At 33.8% G+C, this 21,110-nt stretch overlaps 1 protein-coding gene across 39 annotated transcripts in view; it reads left to right on the forward strand.

The window, feature by feature from the left end:
• The window catches only part of RIMS2 (regulating synaptic membrane exocytosis 2), a 448,206-nt gene that overhangs the window by 42,063 nt on the left and 385,033 nt on the right, over positions 1 to 21,110 (forward strand). For 27 of the 39 annotated variants that reach the window (XM_027657142.1, XM_027657165.1, XM_027657167.1 and 24 more), the window contains exons 2-3: positions 19,837 to 19,869; positions 20,267 to 20,353. The exons of the other annotated variants lie outside the window; for them this stretch is intronic. In XM_027657142.1, coding sequence (XP_027512943.1) covers positions 19,837 to 19,869; positions 20,267 to 20,353 — 120 coding nt within the window. The remainder of the gene's footprint in view (positions 1 to 19,836; positions 19,870 to 20,266; positions 20,354 to 21,110) is intronic. 39 annotated transcript variants of the gene reach the window in all.

A 21,110-nucleotide genomic window follows, 5' to 3' on the forward strand; every position in this document is an offset into this window, starting at 1 on the left:
CATCTTCTTCCCTAGGGCTTCCAGGTCTTTTTTCAGCAAAGCTGCTTGCTAACTAGTTGGGCTGTGAGTTGCTTCCAAGTTGCTGTACTTTCAATTTATCTTTTTTTTGAAATTCATAATGTTCCTTTTAGCCATTTTTCTAGACCTTTGATATCTTCTGCATAGCAACCCTACCCTCCTTGACAGATATACTGACAGATTTCCCTTGATTTGGTATCATCCATAAATGATATGCTGCTGATGGACATAATTCATGTTGTTAAAAAAGATAATAAACAGTGTTGACTTCAGGATTGATCCTGGGGAACATCGCTAGTTCTGGACTACCAGTCGGACTTCAATGTCTATTCACTATGCCTTGAGCCTGGCAGTACAACCAGTTTTTCATCTGCTTGTCCAGTCCATGTCTATCTAGTTAGTCTAGAAGGATGCCGTGAGAAACCAGGTCATTAGTCTTTAAATTCGCTTCTCCACACAACCGATCATCTCACCAGGGCAATCAGGTAATTCAAACATGTTCACCTTTTCCTGGGTTTGGAAATAGCTTCCAGTAGGATATGTCCCATAACCTTCCACCTAGGATGTTTGAGAGTCACACTTCTACAAGAAGTGGGTGAAAAGTCTGATGGGACATTCATTATCCCAGGTGTTGAACCTATGATATTACACAGGCAATGCAGAAAACCTCAGAGGCTGACAGGAAAACCACCTGGAGAGCCTGGCTCTGTAGTCCTACAAGTACAAACTTCGTCTGAGAGTGTAAAAAAATCTGGATTTCTACCCCATTACTTTAATTTCTGGCCAGACAAGTTATTATCTAAAAGATCAATACCATGTTTATAACATGAATGAATCTGTTCAGTTAGATATTGACTTCTCCAAGAATATTCTATGAAAAGGCAATTCATGGTAATATTGCATGTAATTTCAAACTTCAAAAGTGTAGAGAGGCCTCAGCCACATGCCCAAATTCATGGAAGAGACTCAAGTTCGGAAGAGTAGTCTCCTTTTCCTTCTGTTGACTAGATCCATAACGTTTCATTGTCAGATTTTCAGGTGTCTGGATTCAGTTTTGGGGCTAATTAACTTCATTAATTGTACTTAGTGCATAATTTACTTTTCTTGGGGTACTTTTTAGGCCTCATAGGAATGCAGTACAGTAGTTACTAAATCTTGCCATTGGTCCTTGTCCATGCAGACACTTGTGTGAAGTTAGGCATGCTCATAAATATTTGCAGTCTTTGAGCATGATCTTCAAACAATTTGGAAACAGAGCTCTCCAGCTCTCTCTGTATCTATAGACTTTAACATAAAAGCGGAGGAAGGGATTCACCTGTGGCTTCTATATGATATCAGAATGCAGAGAAATAACGATTCTTGCTGGAAATCTAACTCTTGTTTCCTGAAGACTGATTTAGCCTTGCCTTGTTTAAGACCTGTGTATTTGGTTGCCTGACATCCATGTCTATATTATGGCCACAGCATATGGATATGTCCCTGATATAATAAAAAATCTCAGACATGTATAAGATAGTGCTGTTATTTTTAAATGAGAAACCTGGAAAATCTAAGGCTGTTGCAATAAGATTTTTGTCTCTGAATGCTAAAAAGCTCTAAGGTATCAATTGCATACAAGGCTAGGAATCCTGGGATATAATTCCTTCCAAGAATGATTATAGGGAATTTGCCCTTCTTTCCTGGGGGATGAATGATAATGAATTTGTGTTTTGTTGGTTTTAAAAATGACTTACAGTATCCATGATCAATTGATTTATGTTTATAGATCTATACAAATTTTAAGTAGTCATTGACATTCCAACGAGAATATATTTTTGTAGAGTTATCATGATGACAATTTAAGATAAAATACATTAATTATAACGTGCCCTCACAGATGCTGCTGTTCTGCTCGTTTTTATAGAACATACCTTACATTTCCTGTCTACTTGAATTTTTGTAACAGAAAAGGCTACACTGATATGTTTGATATCATACATTTTTTAAAAAAACTGTTAGTTGACCACCTGCTTTAGTAATTTTCTTAACTTCAAATAGTATTTAGGAGTATGGCTGGCATCTTCAAAATATTTTAATGATATTTAAACCCATTTAAAATTTAAGTGCTCTTTTTAGGGAAGTTTGTGTTGCACTCTGAGGTTTTCAAGTAACTGCCAATAAATACAATTATTGTACAAGTTTTTTAGATGTAGTTTTTAATATTTTTTTTTAATTATAACTTTTTTAAAAGCTAGTGTCAGTGATGCACAGAACAAATATCCTGTTTTGTTTAAGACAGTCTGAGTCCGCACTAATTTTATTCCTTGTTGTAATAATATCTATAATTAATAATACAATTATTATAGGAATTTTTATAATCAGTAACTAGTTTATGTAATGTTTTTGATGAAGTCTCCCCATTTATGTCTTGAAACCATACACAGGAACAATACAAAACATCACAAAGAGTATTATTAGTGTCAGTAAGTTTGACCACAGTACTGTGGTGTGTGTGTCATCTGTGGCTTATTTAATGTTCATTTTGAATCATAGTCTTCTGGGGTTTTGACAGGCTTTACAGCAAATTAGAAGTCTGAGGCTTCTTTGTTGGTCATTCTATAGTTTTCAATTTAATTAAATGTGAAAAAGAATTGTCTTTGTTTTTATTTTACATCATTCTCTCATTTTTAACAATAGATACTGAAGTGCTAATCCCATTCTTTTCTGCAGAGGTTCTTATGTTGTCATCATCAACATAGTATCTTTAGTCTTTCATTCATGCATTAAATGGCATGGCTAACATCTGTTACATTTGGTTTGTTCTCTCACATTCTCTCCCTGGGGGAGGAATTTCATGTGCAGTTCGTGGAGTTTGTATTAATATGGAGGGTTTTTTTAAAAATCTGTATGTTTCTTAGTGTTCATATTAGAAGAGGTGAGACCAGTGCACCTTGCACCTGCAACAAAAGACAGGATGGTTTAGAAGTGTAGTGGAGGATTATTGTAGAAAAGTTGTGTCTCCATTCATGTAGATTAAAAACATTATTTTGTCTAAGGAGTGAAATTGTTGACCATGATATTTATCTTGGACACGTTGGACACAAGATGCTGAGCATTTTGAACATAAGAATTAAAAATCAGTACAGAGAATAGAAAACTACGCTACAGTACTTACAGTGGAAAAATGTAGATTGGAATTTGATAATGGCTGATGACTTCTTCCTGACGAATTTTGCACTGCTGTGGTTGAGATAGGTAATGATAATGGCAGCTGATAAATACAGGCATCCATAAAGATGAAATGGAATGTCCTGACAAGCTAGGAAAGGAGAAAACTGCTGTAGGTGCTGTATGGTAGACCATTGCCAGGGGGAATTCCAAGAGAACTTTTAAATATTTGACTGGTTTAATGGTTTGAGGATATATATGTTCGACAAAATAGACGTACAAACATTTCGAGTGGTCTCTTGTGCCCATTCACTTCTTGTTCAGCTTCCACCAGCTGTTCTTCATTCCTGAGGAGATCTTGTTCGAGTAGTAAAACCCTGTTATCACTATAAGTGATAAAAATCAGCACATCCAGATGCTAAGCTGGGCTGCGAAGCATTATAGAAAAATTAGGCAAGATTTCTAAAGCTGTGATCAGTGTAACTCTTGTGCTTATTTGCAAAGATATAAATACATTTTATTTATAGAATGCCTTTTTATTGAAATCAAAAGGGCTTGCTATTTTCTCCTGAGAACTGTGGAAGACAGCAGAGTACTTCTATCATTACTTTCTGATCTAAGAGCATTTTGCAAGTCAGTGTTATTCTGCTGCATTGTGTTAGCAGTGAGAAGCATTATGTGTAATTAATTAGGTAGTAATTTTATGTGCTTTTTATAGGTCAGTCTAGAGTGCTTGTATTTTGTACAGAAAACAGGTGGCTTCCATACTTCCATTTTTTAAGTGTTTCTGTTCCAGGTATGGTCTCTTCTTTGAGCTGCATATAAGGCACTGTATACAAGTTCTCCAGAAAGTAAAATAATCCCTTTTCAAATAAGTTGGAAGAATTTGCTATTTTCTCCTTCTGAAGTCCAGTGATTTTGTATTTTTATGGTCTTACTGGGTTTTTTTTGCACAGTGCTACTCTTTCTTTTCAATGCAGTCAGTGAGATAATATTGCATTTTTTTTTTGGGGGGGGGGAATTGCTTGTATCACAGCTATTATCAGAGGTGTTTAAACAAAGTAATTTTAGGCAAACTAAAAAACTGAATTCTATAGTTTTTAGCTATGCAAACTATAGAAATTTGTTTGATAATTCATGGACAAAATGAACACATAAACCCCCATATATTTTTAGATAATGTTATTAATTTTGACTTAAAAATCATCTATACAGCATACATTTGAGATAACTTTTTTGTTGTGATACTGCATTAACTTAAAATATGGCTCATGCACAGAATGTAAGCTGTATTTTTTTCAGTGCATGTTGTTATTTATCTTTCTTAAAAAGCAAGTGTCTGTAAAAAGTACATTGTAATGGAATGTTACATAACTTAATTAACATAATGTTAATTTCAAATATATATCACTTTTCAGTTAGATGACTGTTAATAATCTATAATTAGGACACAGATGATGACATATTAGAGAGGGCGATCAATTGAAAAAGGCTGCATGTTCAGATTCACACAGAAGAAAATTTCTGAGTGCATAGTAAGAGAAGGGAAAAGGGGCTAAGTAGATTTTTAAATCAGAGGACGGACCATTATGATCTGACTACCTCACATATGTAGTACAATCACATGGAGTAATTATTGCATCAAGCTCAAGAACATGAGATTGAAATAGAACGTATTTAGAAACACATCCAATATTAACCTAAAAGTTTTACTAGTATTATGAGTAAAGTGTTTCAATAATTAAAAAAACACAACTTTTAAAATTTCTATTCTCCTCCCCTCTACCTTCCAAACTTCTTTTCCTTGTTTTTCAGTTTATATCAGTGCTATTCTTTTATATGTGTTAGGAAACAAGTCCAAGCTTCCAAACCATATGGAACTGGTATTCACTGTGCAGACCAATCTGTATTCATTCACAGCTGCTTTTTCTGCATCAAGATGACAGCTTGCTTCAGTCATAACAGGACTGGCTACAAACTAACATATCTACACTTTGGATGATCAAGGGGCTAGAGTGCCAAAGTGGAGGAGAAAATGAACCAATTCACAGGCAAAATACCTTTTAAAGTGTCTAGGTCCTGTGCAAGTAGAAATTGATAAGATTGAAATCAAGATATTGATTTTTACACTTTTCCAATAAGGTTAAAAAATCCTGAACTCAGCTCTCACATATCTCCAATTGTCATGTCCTTTTTTAATATCTTTTCTGAACTCTTTAATAGTGCTGGTCATTTTTTCACCTCTCTTTTGCTGTACATTGTTTGGAAAGAAAAGTTTAAGTAAAGTTTTGAATTATTATATACACTTTTCATGAATTTTGGGATTCAGCTTAGCTACTTATGTCCTTCTTACAGCTGTTGTCTCTTAAAGGGCAAAAGAAGTGTATTATTTTCTATATGAAAAAATTGAGACTGTAAAGTAAGGCTCAGTTTCAAGATGTGTTGTTTCCGCAGCTGTGACAAGCATGTCCATATCTCTGTGCATCTTCTGTTCCTCATCGGGCTCACTTCTTCAAGGAAGAATTCAGCTGGGACTAAGAACACTGAGATCTTGGGGGAATAGTTAAGTTAAAAAAAAAAGTAAAAAAAAAAGTTAAGTAAGAAAGAATGTGGAATGTTTAATACAGGCAAGCAGTGCCACAGACAGGCCTCAAAGGGCTATGACAGATGAACCTTCTCTGTTTTTGGTGAGTAGGGATCATCTCTGTTGGTAAAAAACCATTGTGCTTTCCAAGACTCTGTTGCCCAAAAGTATTAAACAGTTTTAAATTTTGTTTATTGGTTAACACAAATGTTTTTGGAAAGACCATTTAGTCTTACAGAAGACTATCGCACTTTTTTTTCAGAAATGGGAATAGAAAAATTTCAAAATTGGTCACAGATATTCTATACCTTATTTTGATCTAGAAGGTCAAGACTAGACTTTGTAATAATGGTTGTATTCAGACCAAATGATCTGAATAGACAGAGCTTTAGAAAGTAGTTTTCTGTTTCTATTGTCTGAAGTCTGTCTTTAATTAACTGAGATTTTAAGATTGTCTGTAAAATTCTGACTTTAAATGTATTTGTAAGTCACAAAGTAATAATAAAATTACTAATTAGTTAGGTCTCATGGATTTTATTCTAAGCTATTCTAAGAGTTCAGAAAATTTGATGGAATCTCTTTTGTGGATATACTCTTCTAGAACACTAGAAAAAAGCAAACACAGAATCTCCTTTTAAAAAGTGGGGGTGGCATGAGTGGAAGAGGAGCCAGAGTATTAGCAGTGAATCAGCCTACTCTAATTCCAAGAAAACAATGGAAGAAATAATCCAAATTCTTTTAGGTATCTAGAAGATAAAAAATGAATAGCAGTCAATGTGGATTTATCAAGAACAAATCATGCAAAAAAAAAATCTAATTTAATTCTGCAATAGATATCAGCTTCTGTAGACAGAGAAGTGGCAATAGATAACATATCTTGACTTCAGGAAGGCTTTAATATCATCTCGAAAAACATATTCCTAAGCAAGCTGGGGCTCGTGATACAGAGAAAACTACTGTAGAATAGTAATATGTACCCATGAGTAATGAGCCAGAAAGTTTTACTTATAATCTATGGATGGTTTTCTGTTTAAACAGAAAGATGCACCAAATGAAACTTTGCTGAAGTTGTCAAGCCCATTCATTAATGTTCAGAATGATTGAATAGAGTGCACTTACAAGCACGTTACAAGACAGTTTTAAATGATTTTGAGAAGTTAGAGATATGATCTAAAATTACTGAATGATATTCAACAAGAATATTATTCAGTAAGTACTAAGCTTACATGTAATCATACATTTAAATTGAAATCACCTACTGACTGGGTAGCAAATCCCAAGTGCAGTATCTAGGCTCTAAACTGCTGAACGTGAACTTTAATTGCCCATTATGGAAAGAGTATTTGCCATCACAGGTTGCATAAACATTACAATGTCCTACAAAACTGTGAAGCAATTATTCAGTTCTAATGAACATCACTGAATGCCCATCTGGAAAGTGTCTATTTTTGAAAATTGCAGCTCAAAATAGCAGTGGATAAGTTGACAGTAGTCCAGGTGAGACCTCTAGAAAACATGCCATGAGAAGATGCTAAACACATTTGATGTGCTTTAGGACAGAATACCGGGAGGAAATTCAGGATTCCCAAAAAATGAGAGTGTTGGTCTTCGTGCCCAGAGTAGATGATGGGACAAGAATTATTGAGCTTAACTTGCAGTTTGAGAGATTCAGGCAAGATAGAAGTTCTAATTCATTAGACATTAAGCTATTTAATGCACTGTTGTCACATTTGCCTCTCACACAACTGAGTGTATTGAACTTGTGCTTGGGATAGACAATGACTAATGAGGATAACCATGACTGAAACATAGTAACCTCATCTTTCCATCATTAATTTCTGCAATTTTGAAAAGTCTACTCCTTGTGCTGATTTTGGGTAGATTTTTCATGCATGAAGTACATTTTATTCTCTCAATCTCTCTTTAAGCTAAAGTGCATATACCTCTTTCCTCAGAAGAAAGGTGTGAGTATATTCTTTACAAAAAAGCAGGCTAAAAATTCACATTTATGAACTTGAGAATCACTTTTAAACTTGTTTTCTGTAGATTGCCTTTACCTCTCATTTATACTACTAGTGTAGGTATAAGAAAATACTGAATTTACAAAATTTAATTTCATACTCCCAATTAGAAATTGATACTGGTGTTGTAGCTCTACAAAATGTGTTAAGTAGTGAGTTTTTCAAAGATGTTTAGCATGTGCTACATTTTAAATCATGGGACTATTGTTTGAGCTGGTTTTGATGTCACTTTGTGTTTACTAATTATCATTTATATTTAGTGTCTTCATGAATGGCAGTTCAGTTCATTTTAAATGTACCCTAATTACAAACAGACACGAATGAATGCTTGTAATTAGCTAGGAATGAGAACAATGAGTGTCTGCATTACAATAAAGACTTAGGAGTTAAATGATCATCCAAAGCTGCTATGCAGAATTCCTTTATTAAACATTTAGAACTTCTGTTCAGAGAAGAGTTTGAATAACATAGGTTTATGAAGAATGATGCTCACAAAGTAAGTGTTTCTATAGGTAGCATTCTGTTTATGCCTCTAGTACAGGTGTAGTTGTGCTGAAGGAGGAATACGAGACCTGAGAGACCTGAAGTTTTTTTTTCTATCTCTGTCTTCCCACACACTACAGGTGTCTTTAACCTATTATGGCCAATCCCAAACTTTTGGAATCCCAGACTGATCACTCTTACAAAGAAGCAGTGAGTGTTCCAGATAAAAAGCATCTCAGGGAGAGGGTTCTGGGTTCTTAATTGGTTCCTAAGTTTACTCCCGGGAAACAGAAAACAAAGGGGACAAACTTCAGATTCTACTTTTTAATGTCATTCAAGAGACATTGCGTCCTTTCAGGAAGTTTAGGTATTGAATCAACATAAAAATGTTAATTGTTGAGAGATTACTATATTTTTAATTGAAGTATAATGTTTAATTGTACCCTTAAAATTTTCATTGTATTTGGTGAAAAGGTTTAGAGGTTACCAGCCTAGACACTTGAGTTTGTGTCTGACTGTTGAAAGATTTTTTTTTGCAGACTGACTAGGAAATTTAATATTAGTGAAAATATAGAAAAAGGTGAAGTTAGACAGAAAACTGTAAGATTCTTACAGTTTCAATGATACTGTATTTGATTTTAGAAATCTATATTAAAAATAATCACACAATCGAAGTTTTCAGTCATTCTGGGAGAGCATTTTGATTTTTCAGAAATGTATGTAATACTTTCAGGAATGCCTATGATGTATTTTTGAACCAGAAGAAGGAGGAAAAAAATGTTTCAACAACTTCTATTGGTTTGTGATATAATTTATGTAAGATCTCAGGGCTTAGTTAGTTTGCTCAGAGGAATAGTTATAATTATGTGTGAGTAGCTGTCTTATGAAACTGAATAAAAGAAGTTTAAATAAACACAGAATTTATTAAAGAGCAGTACAGTTTTTGCTTGATTTTGCTCTCGCATTTTTGGAGTCCAGAGTTCTTTCCTGGAGCCTATTTAGAGAATAGATGTTTTACTTTCACTGAACAAAGGGGAAGAAGAGTTACACAGATCAGGTTTGCGTATAATTCTTAATTCTGGAGTGTTAAATTTAAGTCTTTTTTTTCACTGGTTATTAAACCAATTTGCTGAATAACCTCTAAAAAGACACTGAAGGAAACTAACACCCAAAGTGAAAATAAATGTATGATGTCGCTACAGTTTTGAAATTCAGTACAGCCTGATTCATCAGCCTGCATTGTACTCTGAAATGTCAAATCCAGTGGACCCAAAACAACAGGATTTTTAGGCTCAGTAAAACCATAACTCCCTCGACCAGTAAATGTCTCAGATTCAGCCACTGGCCACTGGAGAGAATCATATGTGGCAGGAGTTAATGAAAATTAATCAAAATTATTATTATAGCTTAATGATTAATATAGTTTTAGCTTTTAAAACTATTGCCATTTTCAGCCAAGACAAGATATTTTGGAGAGGCTAAGAAATTTTGATCGGAGGCCCTTACATCTTAGACTGAAAGAAATAATTTTAACTAATTTTTATAGCAGATCATTGAAATGCTTTTAAGCTTCTGCTTAGTTGTGCACAAATTGTGCAATTTGTGATATGGAAACTATCTGAAAGAATTTTAATGCTGGACCAAAAAAAATAAAAAGTGTTAAAGATTAATTTCACCAATGTGTCCTGCAAAAGTGTTGTGGGGTTTTTTTTAATTTTTTTTCTTTTTTTTGTATGGGTTATTTCTTTAGGTACTATTTTTTGAATACCAGTTTTAAAACCTTTAAATCTGGAGTTTTTAAGTGTAGAGAGTGGAATGTATGCAAATTTGTCAGTAGTTTCAGATCTGGTTGTACTCATAGAATTGGATTATGTTTGTCTCCTGAGCCTAAAGCCTGCTCACCAGAGCAAGGACAACACTCCAGTTTGTTTGGCATCTGCGATACAGCTCTCAAATCACTCTGGTCACTCTTTGGAAATACATCTGTACAACATAAGAAATAAAAATGTGCACAAAAGTATCAACTTAAATAAACTCCTCAAACTAGGAGAGCCTTATTCAGGCAATGAGTACAAGGCAAGGGCATGCAGAAAAAAAAATCTAGAAAAAATTGGTGAGTTCCAAGTATTATCTAACTTTAGTTCACTTCAAAATAAAGGTGAAAATAGCAAACAAACCCCAACGGAGTACTGATAAAAAGAGACATGTAGACAGAAATAGCAAAGCATCCTGGAAAAACGATACACTGAAATATTTTATTTCTTAGGGGAACATTGATTCAGGCTTATAAAACCAAGGGAAAAGAACATTTCTACTATTGTGAACTGTGTTACTATAGCTAGTCATGCAGACAGTTTATAATAATATTTTATATATGGTTCTTGCTCTTCTATGCATCAAATGAATCGTGAGACAACATCTGTTTTTAGAGAAAACCACTTGTGCTTTCTTTCAGTAGCATGTAAACTGAGCATTGTATTTACCTGAATTGTCTCATTTAGTTAGAGATACTACATCACAAATAGATGAGATTATATCACAGCAATTTCCAGTGATTTTCAGATATAAACTAATAAATTCTGTAGAATATGTGGATAGAAATTCAAAGTGATCTAAAAGTATTCCCATTTATACATTTATTCAACAAAGTATATTCTCAGGAAAAACCAGTATTTTATGTTTTATTCTCACAAAAGAGTTCTTATTAAAAGTATAATACAATAATAATATATTATCTAATATAATATAATATATAATAAATAATATACGATAGTATAATATAAAAATTACTCCCTCAGAAAATACTAAATAAAATTTATTTAGTAATATTAAACTCTCAAGATTTATGTGAACAGCAACAGCAAATCAGCAAAAATCAATGATTTCTTCATAAACTGACTATTTGAAAGCATTGTCACAAAATTTGTATGGAACAATAGACTCTGCATTACTGTTGTATTTCTCATTTATTTTTCTTGTCCTGGTTTTTCATTTCCTGTTTAATTCTTAGATTCTAATCTTGTTTTTGTAGCAGAAGTTGTGTTCTTTTTTTGTATTTTTCATGTGCTTTAGTAAGCCAGGCTGACAGAGGAAGTATTTGTATGGCAATACCCCCGTCTATTATACAATAATGATCCAGAGCTTCTTGTGTGAGGAGGTGCAGGACACATAAGTCTAGCCCCAGAAAGGGGCTCTCTGTAAGGCTGCTTTTGAAGAGAACAAGAACAAATTTGTGATATTTGTGATATTTGTTGTTTGTGTTCCTTTTGTATGGTCTGTAAGTAATCCTTCTCTCGGATTGCTGCAGTCTGGAAGAAATTTGAATTCATTTCATGCAAATAAATGTCTGAGAAAAACTAACTTATTGTCTGCTGTGTAGTTTTTAAGCACTTCAGTATATATGTTTTTCACCTGGTGGATGACAATACTAGATAGATAGATAATAATGTTATAAAATTGTTATTTAACAGGTAAAATAACATATCAAATCCAAAGTAATTACCAATGCATTTAAATTAATTACAGAGTTAAAATGAATTTTTATTTAAGTCACCTGCTAGCAGATGAGCCTGGGGTTACATATTTCACTGTAGCACCTGGTGACAAGTACAAGCATCTGTGAAAGCACTTTCTGCAGGAGATGCTTGGAATGCCATCTACTGTTGGAGAAGTAAAAAAACCAACCCAAAAGCAATGCAAAACCCTTAGGAAAAACTGCTTTTTTAAGTGATTTATTCTGAAATGAAACTCTACTTACGTTGTACATCTATACATTTATTACTTGTCAGGCCATCCTTTTTGCAGAATATTTGAAATATATTATGTAGAATTCAACTAATGTTCTGAAAAAGTCTTAACTGTGCTTGATTACAGTATCTGAGCTTTTGTATCAATTTTAAAATTAGGCTTTCTGCTTTGTTTTATTAATTCCCTGAGAATTTTTGTTATCTGCAAAACAGTGTGAAGCATAAGTAAAAATACAGAATCAATATAAATTGCATTTAGTAAGGAAAGTTGTGATCCAGATAGTGAAATAAATATCCCTTAAAAATCCTTATTATTAAAATTTTCATTTAAAATATTTAAACCTTTCCCTGGAAAAAAATTGCCTTTTTTGAATGCTTTTTGAGAAAAACAACTGTAGGACAACAACTAATATGGTATTTGATTATCTGTTACTGAAATTCATTCAGGTAAAATTGTGTTTGGAGGTTATAGATCTACTCAAGTTTGAGTAGTCTTGTACACCTGTATGTTATGTTGGGATATATTTAGGCATATGTTATTACTATAACAATGGTAAATGTTTGCATTTTGGTTATGAATAAGATGATATAATTCACAGTCATCTTGTTACAGTCATCCTCATTTCCAGAAGTAAATTATGGCTCACTGTGATGCAGCTATTGTGGTATGTTTCACACATCCTTGTAGGCAAGACTGTAAAACCTTTTCTTTTTCTCTTTACATGAATGATACAAGATTACAGTGGCAGACTTAAGATCTATTTCAGCATTCCTGTGGAGAAACCTGACTTTTTAAAAAATAACATGAGCTGTAAGACTATTTTTCTTAATGATTGTATTGGAGGAAAATTTTCTTTCCAGTTGACTGTTTGTTAAACTGTTCTTAAAAGTATAGGAAAATACACAAGCAAACCCAAGATCTGGCTAACTTTAAACTAAAAACAATAAGACAGTAAAAAATTATTGGAATGTTCTTCAGTTTTGTTTAAAAATAGATACATTCAAATGAATTCTAGCTGTCAAAAATTAATCTTTGTTAGGAGTTTGGGTTGTAGTAGTATCTGTAACTTAAACAATTTCCAACCAAATCTCACCTCAGATTTGCTATAACGCCCCCATGATTACACAGAATTGCATTTAGTAAGAAATGTTATGCGACAATTTGACAATTTTGCCTCTGTTCCTTCTTGGAAAATGAAAGTCCAGTATTTTTTTTCTGATTTGATGCCTGCTATCTCAGGTTGATTTTTTTTTTTTAATTCTTCATAAATCATCTGCCTGAAATGTCCACATATCTACAGGATTTGGGAGAGTAACACTTATTAAATTGGAGAGAAAAAATTAAATCCAAGTAAAACTATTTTGTACCCCCCCATAAACTGAAATATGCATGTGCTTAAAACTCAACCAGCTAAAATATCCTGAGTGAAGGCAGTTGCTGATTATCTGGAGTCCTTGAAGAAGTGTCAGGGTCCCATGTGAGGCTTTTCAGCCTGTGTATAGTATATATAGTATATGGTGTATATAATTTTTGTGTTTCCAAATTTTTGTACATGCCTCATTCCCTCAGCAGACACAAGTGGGAAGCAGCTGGCATATTCCACATGGCAACAAATTATAAAGTTGCTGGCTTACAAATTCTGGCTTAGAAATTCCCACTTACTCTGTGATAACCAAAATAATCTTTTTCTTGCTAATTATAGAAAAAAGCTGCAGTAGCCCATTTTAAACTATGTGGTAGATTTGGACAAACACTATATTTTTAATATTAAACTTTTAATATCACCTCCCTGGTCTAGGCCTCCTGCTTGCAATTTTGGATAACCTTCAAAACAGAGCATTGATCCATGAATTAATTATTGGAACTGTACGTAATATAATAGCCACCTTTCAGTGTAGTACTTATTTATTATTACAGTTGTACTACAGTCATTTTCTCATGTGCTGATTTGTGAGTTTGACACTCATTTTCGTGGTTTTACTATCAACACCATAACAAACACTAAGGAAAAAGTCTGGCCAAGTTAGGAAATGTGTGAGAAGTGAGGGAGCTTTCATTTGTAGAACACAGTGTCCCTATCTCTTACTGCAGAAACAAATGATAGGAAACATTTTTGCCCTGAAGAGTTCATATCCTAAGATAAGCAGTGTCTGATTTTTTTTGCTGGATTTGAATTAATCAAAACATGCTGTCAATGTATTCAGTTTTAGAGTTGAAAGTACAGGGCTGTTGAGCACTATGTTCTTGGTTGCAGTGAACCACATTTTAGTATATATTTTATAGAAATATCGGTGTCAAAATTTCACTCTGAGAGTTTGTCTGAAACATTAGATAAAACTATCCCACTTCTAATTATCATCTAAATGTTGGAGTAGTCTTAATCTTACAAAATTTGTTATGTTTGTGGGTGATGTTTATCTGAGGTTCATTCAGGGAGCTCATTCAGCCTAGATTATTATACAGGAGAATGTATGTGCTTATCTATGACGTGTGTATGGTGCTTTCTTGTTGTTTGTCTTGTATCTCTAAGATAACTTCAGTTTGGACTTCAGGGATGTTTAACGTCTTCAGCTTGGAGCTAGATAGGTTTTAAATTTATTCTGTGTAACAGGTATTGTTTCTAGCCCAGGTAGCCAACTTCACTTTCTTGTTCACTAATATCAAATGTTCAATAGCCTCTCTGCTGCTGATCTTGGAGATGTTTTTGTGGAAACTGCTGGTACTTTTGTTACAAACAGAACAAAATTAGTCAGGAAAATCACTTGCATACATCTTCTGGAAAATATTCCTTTGGAAAGACATTACTTTATTGTCCAAAATATGATCATTCTCAATTCAAATACCTATACTCTCTGAATTAATACAAAACTTGGAGCAGTCATATAAAATAAAGACTTTAATTTTGATCGAAAATGGCTAAGCTACATGTTCTATGTTCTTATGGCCTCGACAGGGTAATCAATGCAGAGAATCAATTCAGTTAAAATGTAAATATTTTACAGTTGTGCAATTGACATGGATTTATGTTTGACCTTATCTCTCTTTTCTTGGAGTTAAACATACTTATATAATTTAACTTAATTAATCTCATAGAGTTGCACTCTTTCAAGAAAATAGTTGATTGTACATGTATTTGACTATATCTGTTAACTTGACTGTTTTGTCAAGAGTGGGTGCAGGCAAAGTTATATATTGTGCATGTGTCACGTCTTGACTTCCAACGTGGGACTGTAGTCACTGCAGTCACTGCAACTAATCCTTTTTTTTTTTTTTTTTGGCATTTGGTGCAGGACGCATAATTGAAATACTGTAACAAAGATTTAGAAAAAGAAAAGTAAAAATCTAGGAAAATGAATCAATGGACCTTTAATTCTAAGACAGGGTGGTGGAAACCTTAGAAGGTGGCTGGAGCTGATGATCTTATCCCTTTTTCAATTCAGTCCCTAGTTTGATGAAGGGAATGGGCAACCCCACAAGGGTTTGAATATAGTTATGCACTGAATGTCATTTTTTGGTGAGAAAGAATGGGAGCCACAGTGAAGGGAGAGGGAAGGGAGGTTAGAGTTTTATCATTGTTTCTTTAAGTCCTATTTTATTTTCAATGCCATTTTCCAGGGTGTAAGTTCAAGGGGAGGAAGTTATTCTGTATTAAGAAATATTGGTGATGGGAAATACTTTTAGAGATTATGATGTTTGTATACTTTGAGAATGGGAATATATAAATTGCAGAGAAAGCCAGTTACATACATTCATTAAAATCTTTTCACTAGTTTTCCATTAAGAAGACAGTTGTGAATTACCAAAAGATTTTTGAATAGTTCATATCTACTTATAACTTTTTATTTCTGCATATCAGATCTCCTTGTCCTTGTAGGTCCATGGATGGCAAAATTGTGAATCTTGAGAGTATTGTTGCATTAGATATAGATATTAAGAAGTTTATGCCTGCCAAGGATGGCTGATTCCGAAATTTGGATTTCCCCAAACTTCATTTGAGAAGAGCTAGATACCTGTTTTATTTCAGATATCTAGGAGGTGTAGAGTGTGTTTTAAGGGTAATTTTCATGGATTGAGGCACCTGAATTCTGCCCCCATGTTTTTGTGGCTATACAGCCAAGTATGTAAAAGTACACATGAGCTCTGGTAACAGAGTGCTTGATAATTTACCTGTGTGGAACACATCTTTTGGAAAGAATGTTTTATGATTTTGACATAGTAGATTTTAGAGAGAAGCTTTTATTGGTTTGAGTAGATTGAAAAATAGAAAAGTATTAGGAGTTTAATGGAATAAGAATAATTTTTATGTTGATGTTTTCATTACTTTGTCTCCTGCTTCCATTTTTCTTGTTCTCCTCCCTCTTCTTTCTGTTCTCTTCTTCTATTCATTCTCTGTGCTGGTGGGAATAGCCTTAATCTTTGAGGAAATTTTTAGTACGTGGAGAAGATCTAACATCAAAAAGTGTTCATGAGACCTGAAATCTAACTTAATGATTCTAGCTATGGAAAAGATCAAAGGGATCTGGCACTGGCACTGTGCAGGCTTACAGAGGAACACAGGAGTAATGGTGCTATGTATGTTTTGAGGGCAGAGATTCCTGATAACAAAGTGCAAGGTGTAAAAATTTCTGTTGGCAAGTAGAAAACCCCTGGCTTGTTTTCAAGTGAAAGAGTGTATGCAGTTATGATCCGTGCAAACAAAAAAACTGTGACAAAAGCTTCAGACTCCTCTAACATTTTAGAATAAGTGGTAAAATGTTTAATATTCTGCACTGTTAGAATGCATTGTCTGTCACTGTTGATCTGACACATTGTCTGAAGCCTTTTGTTGGTTTTAGTAAACAGATATCGATCAGAGTTTGTTTTTAGTGAACGACAAGAACTGGCATTGTTCTTGGCAGAGTTTTGAGCCAATAGAGTTGAAAAGACATAAGAAGGTAAAATGAAGACAGGTAGTCTGGAAGAAGCAGAGTGTAGTCATGCTACTTGGGGTCTTTCAGTTGGTCTGTTGAGAAAATGGAGGTTTGGGATTTTTCCTACCTGGCAATTATTAGTTTCTGATCTTTGAAAGAAGGGGAGAAATCATTGCATAAATATGGGACTACACAATCCAGTGAAACACAAAGAAGTTCTTGTAACCAAAGGAAATAAGCTGTATGTGTATATGTAGACAGGGTTCAAGTATCTGGAGTCTCTTCAGTCCTTTTCTGTCTGGAAAAAATATTTAAACCACAGCAGTGTTAAAAATACATTCTGTGTGTTTTATCTAATAAATCATTATTTCTATCAGTTACTACAACTTCTGATTTTATCTGAATGAAGAGTATTTTGGAAAGAAAGCAGAAGAAATTAGTCTGTGGTTTTCTAATTTAGATTCAGAACCTCTCTCCATTCTCTGACCTTGAAAGATAAATACCTGAGCTGTACACCTGAAAGGTTCCGGCTTGTTGATCCACAAGGTCAATATTTGTTTAATTTCATATGGTAGAATCTATTAAATAGATTTTTTTGTAATTTCTTTTCAAACTGTAATTTGCCTTCCATGCTTGTTATAAAGTCAAGGAAGATCATTGCCTAATCCAGGGACTGAAGGATGTATGGAGAGTGCTCAAGGAATGCGTCACTGTTATATAATAATGGAAGCTCTTGTCCTCACATAACTGCAGTGTTGGAAAGTGTATAGTGAATGAGACAGAGAACTGTGGGAGGAGAAAAGATTAATTTATAAGAGAGATATTTTGAATTGTAGGGTCAAATTATATCCTGGCTTAAAACACCATGTTCCTATAAAATGCTGAGAAAATAATTTTAAATGCAGGTTTTCAAAGTGTCTGCTTATGGACAATGTATTTTATTTAATGGTGCAAAACTAAAAACTGATAGTAAGATTTTCAAAAATACCGAGGGTTTGCAGCTGCATTTGTAGTCATCAGATATATACTATTATGTAAAGATTCTAGATCCTGTTGAAAAAAAATACCAAAATCTCAAACTACACACTTAGAATTAGTGTGCAGTATTACAATTTTGATTTTACGCTATTCTGATCTCAGTTCTACATGTGAAAAAATATTAACCACGATCAGTACCCAAAGGAAAGATGTTGGTTGTAATCTGATCATGTGAAGGGCTCAGATTTCCTTTATTTACTTGAACAGAAAAATTCACAATGAAGAAATAACTTAAAAGTGTGCAGTTAGTTTGTTTGGAAGTCATGTACGGAGAGGAATATAAGGATTATTGGTATATTCAGTCTTCTTTGTCCAGTTGTCAGAAAGATCAAATTTACGGTGTTTAGTTCTATGTATGTGACTTAGGAGCTTTGAATTATTGTCTGTGAGTGTTTCCTTGTCACAACTGACCATACAGAGCTTTAAGGCTATAATTTTGGGGGATCTAAATTGAAAGTCCTTGCTTACATAGTGAAAAAGTATGAAAATGCTTTGATTCCCTGCCCTGCCCACTCCTCCAGCTTTGAATTTCTATGTTGGAAAACTAGTGTGGATTCTCTTGGTTAAAGACAATATTATGATTAAGATGCATGGTAGAGTGGAATTGCAACTGCATGAGAAATTTTTATTTTCACATTTTTTTTATTTCTCTGGAATAAACCTGCTTGTTTTTGTGAGATTGTTTGTTTACTTATTTGTTTGCTTTGTTTTGGTACTGGAACATTTCTGTGTATAAAATTTCTAACATGCCGAAGAGGCAAAACCATGCTTGAAGACATTTTACTGTGTGTTGAATGTTCAGTTTTCCTTTCGTATAGGAAAAGTTTGGGAAAGATTTTAGTATTTCTTATCATCCATTTATTTAGTTCTTGTTTAGTCACTGAATCCTGTTTATAGAGATATTCCCTGTGGTATCATATAGTGAAGGAGATGTGGAGCTATTTTGATGAGCTTTATATTATCTGTGCAACTCTAAGAATCCACCTAAATTACAAGCCTGCACTTCCTGTTAAATTAGGTGAGAGTATTCTCTTTAGAGACATTCAGAATATCTATTTAGGAACATTTTTGGTTTTTTTTAACACACAGGGAAAGTAGATCCTAACTTAATATTTAAGACCAATACCTGCAATTAGAGGATATAAATATTTCTGTGAGTATATGTCTCTATTCTTGCGTTTGGTTTAGAACATCACCTTGATCACTCAAGTTAAAGTATGTATTTCAGATGGAATGTTTTCCTAAATGCAGTGGGCAGATATTAATCAAGACTAAACAGGCCTACTGTATGTATTATCTACATATTTCTTTAAGCAAGTCCTAGTAAAGTTCACTCAAGAGTAAAATTCCCTAGCTTTCCTTCCTTAGTTTTTAGAGTTACATTGTCTGCAGGTCTTGATATCACTGTAGTTTAATAAATGTAGTGCAGATTTTCCTTTAATCTATTAGTTTAGGATATTTTGTTTTAAATGGCATGTTATGTGTTACAAATTCACCTTGAACTATGATAGGCAGTTCAGTTGTAAATAAAAATAAAAAAATAGATTGTAGTTTACATAATCAAAGCACCTTCCTTTGCATTTATAGCTGAATGTATTCCTGGAAATGTTTTAACATGATATTATGTGCAAAGAATTGAAAGTCAGTTATAGAACATTACCAATTTAATTTTGCAACTATAAGTTTCCTATACTTGGCATTCCCAATTTTTGATCCTAAATGGAAACAAGTCCAGAGTACAATTTAATGTAAACATAAACAAATATTAAAGAAAATCCTTTTAACTCAAAGTGGGAACTTTCTCCAGCCCATTTAATACAGATTTTAGAACTTTAGGGTCGTTGTTTTACAACATGTTGCACTGAGTTGTGCAAACTTATCTTTTTAGGGTCAAAGAAGAGCAAAAACCACAGTCGACACAGTAAGTAAAATATCTGAAAGATGCAATAGGCTTGACTTTTCTACCTTTGCCATGTTCTGCTCTCTGCACCTTTGATGGTATTAGCTTTCACTGATACCTGATAGGCTGCAGGTAGTTTGTCATCTGCTTCCTGACTGGCTTGTAAGAGAGCTGCCTGCAGCTTCTTACTCCATCCACATGTTAGCTGGATGTAGGTTCTTGCTGCCTGCTTGTGAACTGGTGAATTGTAAAACTTTACTTCCCTTACATCCTTAGTGGCTGACTTAGTTCTGCAGCTAACATTCCCATTGGCTCTAGCTTTTCCGCCTGTGTATTTCTAATAATGTTGGATAAGAAAACATTTAAACTAGTGTGGTTTTGTTGGTTATTCAGTCACATTATTTGCTTGTTTAAACAGGTGGTTTCCCTTTAGTGGGATCACTGAGCTGGTAAATAACGTTCTCCAACCACAGCAAAAACAGCAAAATGAAAAGGAGCCCCAGACGTAAGTAAGCTGCTCTCTGTAGACTAAGTAATGTCTGTATAGCATTAGAACATACTGGAGAGTATGTTTGAAGTAAGTGCCATTTAGAACACTCAGCTGAGGGTATTTTATAAGGTGAACACCATTTGCTTTCCAACCCTCATTTGCAAAGGGAAAACCGAAAATCAGGTTTTACTCTCCTTATCAGTAACATAAGAGATTACATTAGAGTACAACTGAAGGAGTTACTGCTGCTTTGTTTGTCTTTTTTTCTGCAAATGTTCCATATATGAAACTCCCAGTGAAGTGATGTGTTTGCTGTGCATGAAGAGCTGGAATGATAAGACATAGTATTATGTATAGCATGTCTATGCACATGCATGGTATTTGTGATATTGTTTATGCATAGAATGCTATATGAATATACATAATATGTATGAAGAAATTTCCAAGGACCAGGAAAATGTCCTTTCATTTTTTTCATGCTTTTAAAATATCTGTAAAGTTTCAGAACTTTAGCAGATATAAGGTGAAATCTTGGGTCAGTTAAGAGGCCAGTATTTCATCCACAGACCTTTTGTATTGTTAAGTCATTACTTTTTTTGCTATTTGAAAATTTTAAGATTTAACAGAAACTGGCAAAGCTAGGATATTCAGTCTTAGAGTAGAACTTTAAAGCACTGAGCTGAAAATATTCCTTTCATAAAGACAACCCAAAAAATATTTATTATTCTAAATTTTCAAATTCTTAAAATGTTACTTCTGATATTATTTAAGC

The sequence above is a fragment of the Corapipo altera genome, unplaced genomic scaffold (genome assembly GCF_003945725.1).
Source record: "Corapipo altera isolate COAL_440 unplaced genomic scaffold, ASM394572v1 52b, whole genome shotgun sequence".
Lineage (NCBI taxonomy): Eukaryota > Metazoa > Chordata > Aves > Passeriformes > Pipridae > Corapipo > Corapipo altera.